The sequence below is a fragment of the Rhopalosiphum padi genome, chromosome 4 (genome assembly GCF_020882245.1).
Source record: "Rhopalosiphum padi isolate XX-2018 chromosome 4, ASM2088224v1, whole genome shotgun sequence".
In the NCBI taxonomy this organism is placed as follows: domain Eukaryota; kingdom Metazoa; phylum Arthropoda; class Insecta; order Hemiptera; family Aphididae; genus Rhopalosiphum; species Rhopalosiphum padi.
The window spans coordinates 35677846-35692819 of NC_083600.1; the positions used below are offsets into that span (position 1 = coordinate 35677846).

General features: G+C 30.0%; 3 protein-coding genes across 5 annotated transcripts in view; 1 reads left to right on the forward strand and 2 right to left on the reverse strand.

Moving 5' to 3' along the window:
• Positions 1 to 222: 222 nt before the first annotated feature.
• LOC132930168 (4'-phosphopantetheine phosphatase) lies at positions 223 to 5824 on the forward strand. 3 transcript variants are annotated; one of them, XM_060995882.1, is made up of 13 exons: positions 223 to 392; positions 585 to 700; positions 1758 to 1861; positions 1942 to 2144; positions 2212 to 2645; positions 2707 to 2813; positions 2890 to 3052; positions 3116 to 3308; positions 3472 to 3624; positions 3685 to 3772; positions 3829 to 4033; positions 4116 to 4440; positions 4669 to 5824. In XM_060995882.1, the coding sequence occupies exons 2-13, from the start codon at positions 604 to 606 to the stop codon at positions 4880 to 4882; spliced, it is 2286 nt and encodes a 761-aa protein (XP_060851865.1). In that variant the 5' UTR covers positions 223 to 392; positions 585 to 603; the 3' UTR covers positions 4883 to 5824. The 3 variants fall into 3 exon arrangements, with proteins under 3 accessions (XP_060851865.1, XP_060851867.1, XP_060851866.1); XM_060995884.1 differs by having other exon boundaries at positions 2212 to 2585; XM_060995883.1 differs by lacking the exon at positions 223 to 392 and adding an exon at positions 423 to 519.
• Positions 4980 to 14974, reverse strand: part of LOC132930169 (uncharacterized) — a 134130-nt gene continuing 124135 nt past the window's right edge. Inside the window, exon 15 of the mRNA XM_060995885.1 lies at positions 4980 to 5214. Within this exon, the coding sequence (XP_060851868.1) occupies positions 5082 to 5214 (133 nt within the window). The 3' untranslated portion in view covers positions 4980 to 5081. The remainder of the gene's footprint in view (positions 5215 to 14974) is intronic.
• LOC132930170 (uncharacterized) lies at positions 11384 to 13405 on the reverse strand. The gene is made up of 2 exons (XM_060995886.1): positions 13006 to 13405; positions 11384 to 12899 (listed from the first exon to the last, which is right to left on the reverse strand). Exons 1-2 carry the CDS (start codon positions 13051 to 13053, stop codon positions 11547 to 11549), a joined length of 1401 nt encoding a protein of 466 aa, XP_060851869.1. The 5' UTR covers positions 13054 to 13405; the 3' UTR covers positions 11384 to 11546.

Here is a 14974-nt window from a genome sequence, read left to right on the forward strand (position 1 = left end):
ATGCCCATACGTTGGAACTGTTGGAAGGGAATTAATATTGTATTACCATTATGTACAATTATTGATGGACACTATCCCGGTGGCGCGATCTGTGACAAACTGAGTGAAAAAACACGGCTTTACCGCAGCCAACCAATGAAAATGTACTGCAACGAGTAACCTGTTTATTCAAAATCGTGGTTTCGACGACGAATTGAGATAATACTATCTATCAACGTGTTCCAAACGATATCTTTACTCGAACGCTCGACGATGATAATAATTAATATATTATTAATAATAATAATGACATAATGTAATAAATCAGCAATAGGCTATTCATCGTAGTCCGTTCTCCGCGCACTGTAGTTGACCACTCCTGAGTACAAAAACAAGCTCCTAATTTCTAACTGGTATGTACTGTCCAAATTTGTTTTTTACAAGTACTCTTTTAAAACTGTTTTAATTTAAAATATTGTCACGGGTTGTATACAATAATTCAATATTCAAGAAGAAAACAGTAACTTTTGTGTATAATCGGTGAAAATTCATGTTTTAAAACTGTTTTTAAATTATATACTTTAACTCAATTTTGATGTCCACAGATAATTGGTTAATTCCACAATGGAAGAAAAAGAAAATCCAAATAGCATAAAACTTCCTGATACTTTAGAAGTCTTCAGGAATTTGAAAAACGCAAAACAATTTGCAATAGATATTGGTATGTTATACATTCAATATGAAAACAAATTTTGATTTATTATTTACAGCTAAACTTTTCCAAAAAAAAATTATCCAATTTTTAAAAATTACGTACTTTTATTAGCTTTCATTTGTTATTTAGTTATCAAAGTAACTTATTAACCTACCTATTATAGAGGTATTCTGTTTTTAAATTATTGGTATTCTATAATAGTCATGTACCCATGTAATAACTATGACTTACTTATTAAAACTTAATAGTTATTGAAGTATTTTTAATTAAAATGATTTTATTATATTATAAAACCAATTTCATAGAAAAATGGCCTTGTGTAAGCTCGATTTAAATATTATCAGCCAATTAATATACAACATATTATGGATAACTATATTTCTAAAGCAGCTAAATCTAATATGCTAAAATGTCAAATGTCGAGTTCATTCTTTAAATTCTTTTGATAAATATTTTTAGAGTAATGCTTTGTAATAAATAACTAATTATTATAAATAGCTTAGCTACCTATTATTATTATTTTTTAATTATGCATTGAAAAATGATAGATTAAATATTTAAAAATAATTAAAAAATATTCAAACAATTATAATAAATAGATATCTGTACTTTAATTAGTGGTACATTGGTGCTCTTTAAAATTGTCCATAATATTATACTATGATATATAATTTTAGATTGGATTTAAATTATAAACAATAACAAATTTATTAATATAGATAATATGCAACCCATGTTGATAGATTTGTACTATTCATACTTTAGATATTATATTTACGGACAGTTTTATACTTTATTTTTACCTAAATTATTTTTTAGAGACTAGAATCCCCTTCTTATTACATCTTAGTTATTCATTGCTTGTTTGTCAGTGTTAGTTATGTTTCTAAAATATTACTATTATGTTTGCAATCTTACATTTTTACCTTTTTCAATAATATGATTTAATTTATTATCACTTATCAACAAGATTAATATTGAAAGTTTATTTTATTTATTTATCTACTCATAATGATATTAATATTAATTCAGAGTTAATGTGTATAAACTTTTATTGTTATAGGTGGTTCGCTTACAAAAATAGCATATTATTCAACAGTATCATTTAGACGAGTTTATTATGCAACCGATAACATAGACAAAAATGATGACAAAAACAAGGATGACGTATGATATATTGTAATTTTGTAAATAATTATTTCGATTAAATGTTAATTAAACTAAATATTTACATTGATATCTTTTAGAAACATGATAAGTTTGTTTACACATATTCTGAACAAGCAAGGTTACATTTTGTCAAGTTTGAAACAAAATATATTGAAAACTGTTTGGATTTCATTGGTGACAATTTAGTTAATACTGATGAACGAAAAGGAAAAAGTATCAAAGCTACAGGAGGTGGGGCATACAAGTATAGCAAACTTATTCAAGATAAATTGGGATTAAAGTATGTAAAGTTATTATTTGATAAATATGTTTTAATTTATGTTAACATTATTGTATGAAAATTTCAGAGTAGATAAAGAAGATGAGCTTACTTGTCTAATCACAGGATGTAATTTCTTATTAAAAAATATAAGTGATGAAGCGTTTGTTTACAACCGAAATGGTAGTCCCGAATATGAGTTTCAAACAGCAGACCCACATGTATTTCCTTACATGTTGGTTAACATTGGCTCAGGTGTAAGTATTTTAAAAGTGGAGTCAGATAATTGTTACGAGCGTATTGGTGGTACAGCTACTGGAGGTGGCACATTCTGGGGCCTTGGTACACTTTTGACTAAAGCCAAATCATTCGATGAATTACTTGATCTTGCTGAAAAAGGAGATCATAGAAAGGCTGATATGCTTGTAAAGGATATATATGGTGGAGATTATGAAACCTTAGGTATGCATTCAGATTTAATTGCTTCTTCTTTTGGAAAAATATGTCCTCGCCAAAATGCAGGTACAACACAGAGATAAACTATTATGCTTTATTTTTTAATATTCATTTGTCGTGTTTTCAGAAAGTGATTACAATGAAGCAGATTTGGCAAGAAGTTTACTGTTTGCAATTAGCAATGACATTGGTCAAATTGCTTGTTTATATGCAATGATGCATAATTTGAAAAAGGTTAATATCAATTAAATTTATTGTATACCATAGTAAATAAATGAATATATCCATGATATTTATCAAATGTTTTTAGGTGTATTTTGGTGGTTATTTTTTAAGAAACCGTTCACTCAGCATGCACACTATATCATTTTCTATTAAATATTGGTCTAGAGGAACTGTTCAAAGTTTGTTTTTGAGGCATGAAGGATATTTAGGAGCAATTGGTGCATTTTTAAAAGGCACTGAAGAATGCGGTAATTTTTTGTATAGTAGTATAGTTTCATTTACAATAAAAATACTTAAGAAAATATTTACAGATAGTGACAAGTTTTCATGGTTAGAAAATTATGCTGGTAGTGGAAGTAACCGTACTCAATTGACGTTTGGCAAGCGAGTTGACCAACTCGAACTTGATCGATGGGAATCACCTTTAACGTTTTGCCCATTGCTCAAAGATCCATCTAGTTATATTCCAGATACTGTTGACTTGAACTCGGATAAAGAAGCAAGGTTAATGTTACTTTAGAAATGATTTTATTCTTTATCATAATTGATAATTTAATATAAATCTTAATTAATGAAAAATTTATAATATCAACTTAAATCATAGATGTAACGTAGGGATTTAACTTAATACTTGTAAATTATAAAGGATCATTTAAAAAATTTTCAGAGAATATTGGTTAAATTGCTTTGAAGAAAGTATAGAAAATTATGTTAATTATGCAATTGCAAGTCAACCAACAAGTGATACAGCTGAAAAACGGGCCGCTATGTTCAAAGAAAAATTTATTTCTCGGGTGCAACTACTTAAAATTAAACCTTTGTATGTTTTTGTTTTTATAATTTTTATTTTTTTAAATCATTTTTTTTTTATACTATTTAGTGCTTATGGTAATTTGACTGTGAGAGGTCTTCTTGACACAATCAATCAATGTCTAAAAGAATTTGATTTTCCTGATCCATATTTAACTGTAAGATTTAATTAATTTAACATTATTAACAATCATACAAATAATACACTTTTCAGCAAAAACGAACAGAAAATGAGTATGCATTAAAATGTCTTCTAGAAAGATTAGAAGAACTGGATTCATTAGATCTTAAGGAAAGACAAAAAGAAATAATCATGGGTGTCTTAGCAGGGAATACTTTTGATTGGGGTGCTAAGGAAACTGTAGCTCTAATGAAAACTGGTGAATTTGATTTTAAACAAGCAAGGAGCCGAATTCCTGGTAAGAATTCATAGACAACATAAAATTGAAGACAGTTAGGCTAGATTTATTTGAAATAATTTTGGTTTTGTATTATTTTCAGCCAGACCTTGGTTAATTGACTGTCTTGATAGTTGGGTCAAAAAAATATGCAGTGAGCCTTACAAAAAAATTGCAATTTTCATCGATAACAGTGGTATTGACATAGTTTTGGGAATACTACCCTTAGCCAGAGAAATGCTACGTCAAGGTTCAAGATTAATACTTTGTGCCAACTCTGCTCCTGCACTGAATGATGTTACTCATTCAGAACTTGTTGTGCTGTTACGTCAAGCCGCGGCTATTTGTCCTATTATTTCTAAAGGATTAGACGAGGGCAGCTTGAAATCGATGGAGACAGCTCAAGGAGGGCCTTGTTTAGATCTCAGGTAAGAAATAAATTGTAAATATAAAACAAATAAGTAATAACCATATGTTAGGCATTTTATACAATTATATTATATAAGTAAAGAGTTTAAGACTTAAGAATTTTTTGGTAATACTATAGTTTAAGAGGTTTAGTATTATTTAATTAATCAAGCAATTGTATTGATAACTGAAATATGATCTATTTATTCATGAATAAATTCATATAACCTGATTGTTCTATTTTCCAGTCGATTGGAACGAGAATTGGCAAATGAATTGACTACTGTGGATTTGATTATATTAGAAGGAATGGGTCGAGCAGTACACACCAACATAGATGCAGAATTTGTGTGTGATTGTTTCAAACTGGCCATAATAAAAAACCGTTGGTTAGCTAAACGTTTAGGCGGTGACATGTTTTCAGTAGTCTGCAAATATGAAAGTGTTAATGAATCAAAATAATGTTTAACAAATGAAAAAAAAAATTATATTAATATTTATTAATTATGAAGATTATATTATTATAATAATCATGGTATAAGTTACGCATATTGTGGTGTTTGGTTAAAATTAATTATTTTTATTTTATATTTTGACAAATGGCTTCTTTTAATTTTGTACAGTTGTTATGTATTGTAAAATTAAATATTCATTTTATACATTAATTTACATTCAGTTCTATGGGAACTGGTCTATGCGACAAAAGTGCTGAGGTTGCTGCTTTCAGTCCCATAGCAACACATTCATCTTGTGATTTTCCTTGTAACACTCCGGATATGTATCCAGCGCACAGACTGAAAAGCAAAAAAATAAAATAAATAAATTTAATGATAATATAAGATCATATGTGTCATATTATATTATGTATTTGTTTTACAAATCAATAAATAAGTAACTTTAATGCAGAGCCTAAAATACTGTGTCCTCTCAAAATCAAAGTGTGTCAACAGTGTGTGTTGAATGACAAATAAGTGTTCCAAGTTTTATAACATGTTTTTAGTTTTGATAGCAAAAATAAGTAATGAAAAACATTTAGGAATTTCAACACAATTTAAAATATTTTGAACCTGTACTTGTATTTATTTTATGTATTTTTAGTACCAGTATCATATAAATAATATTAATGTGTAAGATAAGTGGTAGATAAAAGAGGGGAGATTTTGGGAGTTACAACTTCCACAGATTTTTTTTGCTATAGAAATCTGTCAAAGCTCAAAGGTAACAGTTAAATGAATAGTGTCCCCTGAAATCAGATGTATTTTAGACCCTGCTTGAATGTATTTTACAACTGTTGTTTTTGATGTTTTTATTGTTATAAAATAAGTTTTCATGTACTATTTTACTAAGAATTGTACTTAATAAATGTATGTTGTCTAATTAAAGACTTAAACATGTCAATTATAATTTAATTTATTTTTATTTAAATGAAACCTAACGTCCTACTGTCCTACCCTTGTCTATCATAAAACTATTAAAATATATAAAAAGAAAGTACTGTTAGAATCTTCTCCATTTTTAAATATGAATTTACTATGTTAAATTATAATCTATAACTGTATAATATTAGTATGACATTATTAGGATTCAAATTAATTCTTGAATCTTCAAGTCTTTAGATCAAAAAATTATTAAGAAAATAATTGTTACCTATGTTTTCAAACCAGTTCTATTACAATTCTTTAGTAAACTGCTTATATAAATAACCAATAGGGACTCACATTATAAACAAAAATTACAACAGATAATATTCAAGAATAGATACCTACTTAATAATATTTCCGTGTAGGTATGCAACTAAGATAGCAGTGTGGTAAACAAATAATGTCAACTATAAAGTCTAAAAATAGTGTGTTTTCAATACATTGTTCAACTCTGTGTAGTTAATATTTCAATGACCTACATATCTAATGAATAAAATTAGAATTTATGGTTTGTATTGCTAATAGATTGAAAATGTAATTTGTAAAATAATCAAATGATTCCATGCAAATCCAAAAATCCTTACTTAACATGATAAATTACCTAATACTATTTGTATCACTGACAAACGTAGTTGGTGTATTTTAATAATTTATATTTACATTATATATAGATAATAAGTGCAACTCCACATGTGCAAGCTCATATAAATGTAAAATATATACTTAAAGTTCACAACCATTTAACCAGTCCATATTTTTTGTACATTTTTTTACTACACACTTCACCAATTATTTTTTTTAGCATATCTATACAAACATGTTTTAAGGTACCTAACTAGTAAACAAGACTTTCTTTTGGCTATTTGTCATTTTCTACTGTACACAAAAATAAGGACGGCAAATTAAATACCTATTAACTATAACTATTAAATAAAAAAATAAACTACATGAAGTATCTAAGTACTTACACATAGGTATTCGTTCGAAATTCAATTCATACACATTTCAAAAACTGCGGATAAATTTATAAAAATCTTGAGTTAGTTAAGTTGTATCAACCAAGGCCGTAACTGAAAATTTATAGTCAATTAACTATATTCACCACTAAAATTGTACTACTTTTAAAAATTTCGGGGGGTGATCCGGACCTTTGGAACTTTGGAGAAAATTAACTAACCAATTAAGTTAAAAAGTTTCCAGAAAATTAGTAGGCACCTATACCCGATTGATACCCACTTTTGCATTGTAGGTATACCTGTATCTAAATATGGTATATTCAATATATAGTACCTATATAGTTAATCTAAACCATAAAAGTAATTATTAAGCACCTATTATATAATCTATAAATCTATATTAATGATAAGTCAATAGTAAAATAAGTAATAATATAATATTATAATTTATAATCACTACCCCTAATCAATTATACCCACTGCCGGTGGCTATATGAATACACGATTAAAGGTATAAAGATTATCAAGGGACAAAGTGCGTATTAATACCTACCTATTTATTTGTCAGACTGCCAAACAATTGAATTTTGCTTTTAATAAATAATAATAATAATAATAATGATAATAAAAAAAAAAAAACGCTAACACGCCGAACTGTGAGGGAGACTAATACCCGCTGACCAGTGAGCACGGTCGTATATTATATGAAGGTAGTCGAATCTACTGTTTCCGTGTGGAAATTGTTGAAAACCCTATTGGAAATCCTATCCCCGCGGGCAGTTCTCGCCGTTCACCCACAATGAATAAAGATAATAAAGATATATTGATATTATTGTCGCAGAGAACAAACAATAAAATATAGTATAGGTATATTATATAAATACAGCCGCGTATAATATTATGGGCACTGTATTTGGAAGGTACCTACGCCGACATTTATATATTTTGTCCAGTAAGGACCGGCCTACAAATAGCTTTTATTATATTATGGTGTCCATATAATGGTTATTGCCAATTATTGGTAGGTATAGGTACGCGGTTCAACAGTATAGGTAGGTATCTACGTAGATAGCAGGCACGTGCGCAGGATTTCTACGCAGAGGAGGTTACGAAAAAAAAAACAAATTAGTACGGTGAAAACTGTCGTCTGCTGCGGAATAGCATGGAGACCAACCAAAAATTCCGCTTTAAGCGGTTTTCCGCATTATTGAATAAAACGGAAAAATTCCAGATTATAAATTCGTATCAAATTTTCATGTCGATAAGTCCATACTTTTCATTCGATGATAGACACTTTGGCATTTTTATATGTATTCGAATAATGGACTTCACTTTGTATGTACGAGAAAACTTTTCACTGTAAGACTGTTGTTGGTATATGACTGCAGTTTCACGGCTATACATACGGAATACGATAACCAAAAATACAAATTACTCAACTGATATATTTCAATATTTGGCGCAGTTTTATCTATTAATTATCGTTTTACGATGTACCTAAATTATACATAATACTCGTAAGTCTCGTATCAACGTAACGCGACGCGTGTCATATTTCCGGCTTATGCGAGGTTTTTACTTGCACGGGGCTTACAAAATCGTTCCGGTTCCGCGTTAGGAAGGTTCCGTTTCATCGAGGTTCAACGTCTATATTATTATAAAACTATATGAACATGTCGGGACCATATATAGAACAATTTCGTGTTGGATAGTTTTCCGTTTTATTCGAGGTCCGCATTACACTGCAGTTTTCACTGTATTGTGAAAAAAAATACATTAATATTTTAAGTAGGTATATTATAAAAGTGTTGATTAGGTAATAATAGTTTATTGATCATACATTATAATATTGTATAGATACTTCAGGAGTCTAGCAGAAGTAAACTTCCTTTTTATTCGATAAAACAAATACTTATAGTTGCGTTAATAAATTAGATGCAAATAATAGCGATCAGGCCGATCAGGGGGTTGAGCCCCTCAAACCCCACACCGTACGCACGAGACTGATAGATATAGGTAGGTACTACCCAGCTTGATACTTATAATCGCAAATTTAAGGATATATTTTAACAAAATTAGATTTGCCCGCGATGGTACGGTGATACGATGCAATAATATAATGCGACATTTTTTTCACATTTAAAACGCATTTATTGTATTTGCGTCGTTCCGATTTATATTTTCGTTTCGTAATCGTTTAGGAAAATGCCACATCATCGTGAATACGTTTTTTTTTTTTTTTTTTTATCTTTGGGGAAATTCGGAAACGTCTGTAATATTAATAATAACAATAATAATAAAAGGTTAGACAATAATAAAAGGTCGTATGTTGGGTATATCGATTTAATTGATGTTAACCCAATAACCCCCCGATGAGTTGCCATAAAATTGTCATAACTTCGTAAGTAATTAAGCACTCAATTAAACCTTTGTATATACTATAAACCGTTAAATGAGAGTTTTGCTAATATAGTTATTATACCATTGACAATACATTTATTTAAGAAGTAGATATAGTGATTATAGTTTATTAATAAATATACGTTCATTGTTATTTTGTGCATAAATATTGTTGATGTTATTTATTGAAATATGCGCATTTGGTCGGGGGTTCATTTCTACCCCCACCAAGTACTACATTGATATTATCCGAGGGGAAAAGCGATAATTATGCCCTTCATATAACTCCAGGAAACAAAGTATGAGGTAGTAAAAAAAAAATTTATGGTTCATAACTGTACCGCTGAATGTACCTATATCTATATATTACAATGCCGTTTTGTTTTATCTATTACAGTTTTTTTTCATTTGCCTTCCTATTTTTTAAACATTTATTGTTGCATCCTCTAGTATGATACAAATACAGATAATATATAATATATAATCGAATAATGTACCTAAAAAAAAAATTATTAATTTATAATAAATTATACTCTCTTGGTTTCAGTTTAAGTAACTTTTTATAAAATATATTTACTCGTAACATTTTATTATCTATTTTACAATAATTCATATTATTAAATCTACGTCTACAATAATTAGACCGCTGACTAACTTGGGGCCATATCCATTCTAAACTCCTCGCCTTAAACAACCGTTCTCGACAGCTATTAGGACTTCTTTTTGTATATAAATAGATACGTTAATCTCAAAAATAAACTTCTCTTCAAACCAATTTGAGCTTATAGTATCCAACTAGGTATGGGGAGCTGCTAAATCCACCATAATTATTATAATCAGAATATTTCATCCGAAATTCCTTTGTCAAACAATATTAAAGCACCATATTATGTCTCAAATGACAATCTCTATAAATTTACCTGTAGGTATTATACCAACAGTACAAAACGTTGCCAATGTATTTTACAAACGCCTACACTCTAATGTCCACAACCATCGCAAGCTCTTGATCTTAGAACTGTCCGTCACCACTATTCTTAGTGACCTCAGAAAGTACTTAAAACTAACTTGATGTCATGAGTTCATGACCTACTGATCGACAAACCTCTTCACATCATATCGCAAAGTTCCATCACTTGAGCCCTCTTATTCGCATAAGCATTTATTTTATATTAACCCTAAATCATTTGTGCTCATTGTAAAAAACTTCATTTTCAGATTCTACAATTACTAAATTAAAAACAGAAAAAAATATTATTAAATCATTCTATTATGTTCCAATGGATCCAATGGCTCATAATATATGAAAAAGCACATAACACTCACTTTTTTAAAACTAATAACATAAAATATTTAGAAAAATTGTGAAAAAAGTACAATTGTTTTAAATAAATTGTATTTTGTTGAGTATTTGTTCATACATGTTGTATATTTGTATATGATATAGTTGGGTAATAGGAGTGGTTATTTTTAAACTTGAAACCAATGACTTCACACTATAAAAACGAATCGGATTGCAATTGTATTTACTCGAAAATGTATTCTCGTTATTCTGCAACGTCTTTATGAGTTTTACACTTCTGTTACCTGAATATCTAAATAATCGATTCGAAATAATAAAAACGATTCATATTAAACGCAATAGTCTAGTATTACCCGTTCAATTCACATCTCCAAAACTAGTTATCTATATAAATAAACTTTAATTTTATTAAATTATTTATACAAAGTAATAATCATTCTTCGGGCCAATCCATTTAGTTAATTCTACATTTTTATTGTTTATAAAATTATAACTTATAAATGTATTGAAATTTTGAATAGTTCTGTGCTTAGTGATTAGGCAGTGTCTAGTGCACATAAATATAATATGAATAATCTGATCCGTAAGACCGTAATACACACGATAGTATACTAAAGCCAACGAGAGAGTACTATTCCTTCGCGCATCCAAATGATCGAGCTCCGCGGTTTCGTACCCAAATTTCTCCCACTCTACCATCTAGTTGCCGCCGTAAATACCCCCACTCACTAAACGGCGGCTGTCGACTAATTCCACGGCCGCCGCCAACCACTGGTTGTATACACCGGCTCAAGTAACACACCACCCAAAAAAAAATAACAGCTGGCGTCTGCCGTAGTGCCGAAACTATTATGTACCTAATACAGCAACAATACAAATAATGTGTGTGTAATATCAATATTTTAATTATGCATTTATTTATTTTAACAAAAATGTCCAATTGTGCATTACATAATTTTTATACACATAACAAAATCATTAAATTACAAAAAAAAAAAATTATAATAAAAAAATATTCGAATGATAAAAAATAAAATACAAAGAAATCAATCCGAATCGAAGTCTGATTCCGAACAACTCGTATCACCTGTTATCGTCATGATATGACGTCCTTCTGCTTCGGGAAGTTCGTCAAATACTTCATCTGTTATATGTTCAATGTTCAAAAACTTTTCTTCCTCCTTGACGACATGTCCCACAAAATTCGTCCACATTTCCGCTGTCACATGTTCCACGCCTTTTTTTAATAACTCCAGTACATCCTTTATTTTAAACGTATTATTATGTGTCCGGACATAGCTTTTTACAGAAGACCACGCGAGCTCGATAGGGTTTAGCTCGCAGTGGTATGGGGGTAATCGCAATACGATTTTGCCATTGTCTTTTGCGTACTCGTCTATTACGTACTTGTCGTATTGGTTTTTTATTTTTTTAACTCTTATTATTAAATCATTTTTGACTATTGGATGGTTAACGATTTCACCTTTCATTTCAAGCCAATCGATAATATCTTTTTTTTTCCAAGACATAGTTGGTATTTTGCATTTCTTTACGGAGTGATACGAAGCATTATCCATCACTATGACGGCGTTTTCTTTTAATAGTGGTAGAATTCGTACAAACCATTCATAGAATGTATCGCCATTCATCTCGTCATGGTAGTCCGTAGAATTGGTCTTTGATTCGAAACACAAAAGACCCCCCGGGACAAAACCATCTGTCGACCCGATGTGTAAGACAATGAGACGCTTACCTTTTCCCGAGGGTTCTTTTTGTCCTGTGGTTAGGCCCTTGAGGAATGCATCTCGTGATGAATTTATTGTGGTATCGGTCCACGTTCTACTGTGTGCCTCGCCTGCGTTGACCCACGTTTCGTCCAAATAATAAATTGGTCTGTTTTGCTCTCTATAATGCTTTATTTTGACCAAATAACTTCGGCGCCAAGTTATTAAATCTTCTCTTTCGAGTAGTGCACTATTACGTTTTTTTTTTACGTATTGAAATTGTAAATCTTTCAACACTTTTTGAAATGACGACCGCTTAATGTTTGGAAGTGTTTCATCTTCATTAATGGCGATTAACATTTTATCGACTGTTGGTACTTCGCGGTTCCTCCAAAAATTGTGTATTTTCTGTCTTATTGCATTTTTATCGAATTCATCGATTTTTTCGATTATTGTAGGTCGAATTTTTTTCTTGTTCGGCGATGTAATTGTTCCTTGATTCTTATACTCCGATAATATGTTTTGAACTGACCGCTGTCCAATACCCGAAGATTTTGAGATATCGACGATCATTTCTCTTAAGGTCATTCGAGGGCTGTCAGGATTTTCAAGCTGGTGTTTAACTATTTTCTTATATAAATTGACAATAATTTTTCTTTGACCAGTGCCGATGAACTAAAAAAAAAATTAAAATTTAAGAATTTAAGAATTTAAAAAATAGTATAAAAAAATAAATAAAAAAATAAATAGTAAAAAAAATAGTATAAATACAAACACTTACTTTTCCACATGGATTTTTTTTGGAAGGAGACACAGCTGCGACATCCATATTGTACTTATTGTTATACGTAAAACTATTAAACAATTGTTAAGTAAAAAACGTAAAAAAGTTAAATAAAACCGTATAAAACACCGGGGTGCGCGAAAAAACAAAAATGTTGTGTTTAAAATATCGGAGATGCTATTATAGTTCACGCTGTATACAAACACTGTCACAGTTTCCTGGTCGGCGGCGGCGACGGTGGTGGCAGCAGCGTCGGCGATGGTGGCGACATCGGTGTCGGCGGCCAGCGTTGACGGCGGCCAGCAGTTAGGGAGTTTTAGTGGTGGGAATGCGCGAGAACGGATGAGTTTTGGTCGCCGCCCAATAGTACTCTCTCGTTGGCTCGACTATAGTACGCAGAAAAGTTTGAAAACCTCTAGCTGCTACACAGTAAAGTATTATAATATAGTGTATAAATGTGTATATTTAGAATAATATCTGCTGTATGTTTTCTCAGAACCATTATTAATAAAAATAAAGTTTTAAAATAACCATTAATTGAGCATTATAATTATTTATTATTATTATTGTTATTTAACATTCGTCGTCATGATGTCACTCAAATCAAAACATACATATATGAACGTCGACTCCCACTATAATAAGTAGGTATAGACTAATATATTTTCAGCATTATAAAAATAGTAAATACCCATTTACGATCTGAAATTCAAAAATTATTATCCATAATTTATCGATTGAAAATCATTCTCTCTTCTATACATTAAGTGCTATGCGATAATAATTATTACATAGCTGACGCCTTGTATAATGTAAATGTAACCTCAAATAATATTAGATAGGTATCTAGTGTTTACATAACATTAACAACTTATGTTGTTTATATTGATATCCGTGCGAAATCGTTACATATATTAGTTACTATTGTGCGAGCTGTTTATTCTAAAAGCATTATACTATTATTTATTATGCTAGGAGGATTCCGCGGGATTTCATATAGAAGTTATATAACGAATATCGGCAATATTGCATAAACAAACTAATTGTGTTCCAGACAAATCTCATCATACAATGTGGACTTGTGGTGATCACCTTGATTAAATTTTACACCAGAGTTCAGGATTATTTTCGCATATTTTGATAACTGCACATTATTTTTAAGATGAACGTTTTTTTTTTTAAATATAGATAATGTATTTATTTTAATACAATTTTGTAAATTCGACGGTGATCTTATTGTACTTTTGGAGGATAGTTATTTGAAAATTGGAATAAAAGTGTAAGACTGCAGCTATTTAGTTTACAGTTCAAGTAAAACTATTTACATTATTTAATGACTTTTAAATACAATTCAGGATTTTATACATTTATAGGTACCTACGAAATAAGATATATGCTTTAAATCCTAGTACTTTTACAAATCACTAACGATCGACTAGCATTAGTGCACTTAGTGAAGTTACCGGTGAGATCTTCAGTCCATTGAAAATTTATTGTGAACACGCTGTACGGGCTCATGACATGTTTAAATAATATATATATATATATATATATATATACAGTATCAATTACATATATACTTGCAATGTGCATGGGTATTAGGTATTATTACTATTACTCATCAGTCATCATGGAATTATGAAAAATATATATTCAAACATGCCGGTACCTAATCATACTGTGGTTATGACAATTTGTTCACATAAAATGTCCATGTTATAATTACGACGGAATCAGAAGTGTATCAGTTCAACTATATTTATATTTAAGATGTACCTACCTATTTACTTAATTTTTGGATTTATATTGAACTATGCAGTGTCGCTTTATTTTATGGCACTCCGCTAAAAACATAATATTTTAGAGTTCCTTGTCCCATATGGACACTAGTAAGGTGTTTAGCTCTCTTCGTTGAAAATTAGCTACCGAAATATTTCAATCGACTGTAACTTTATTTTCGTACAAT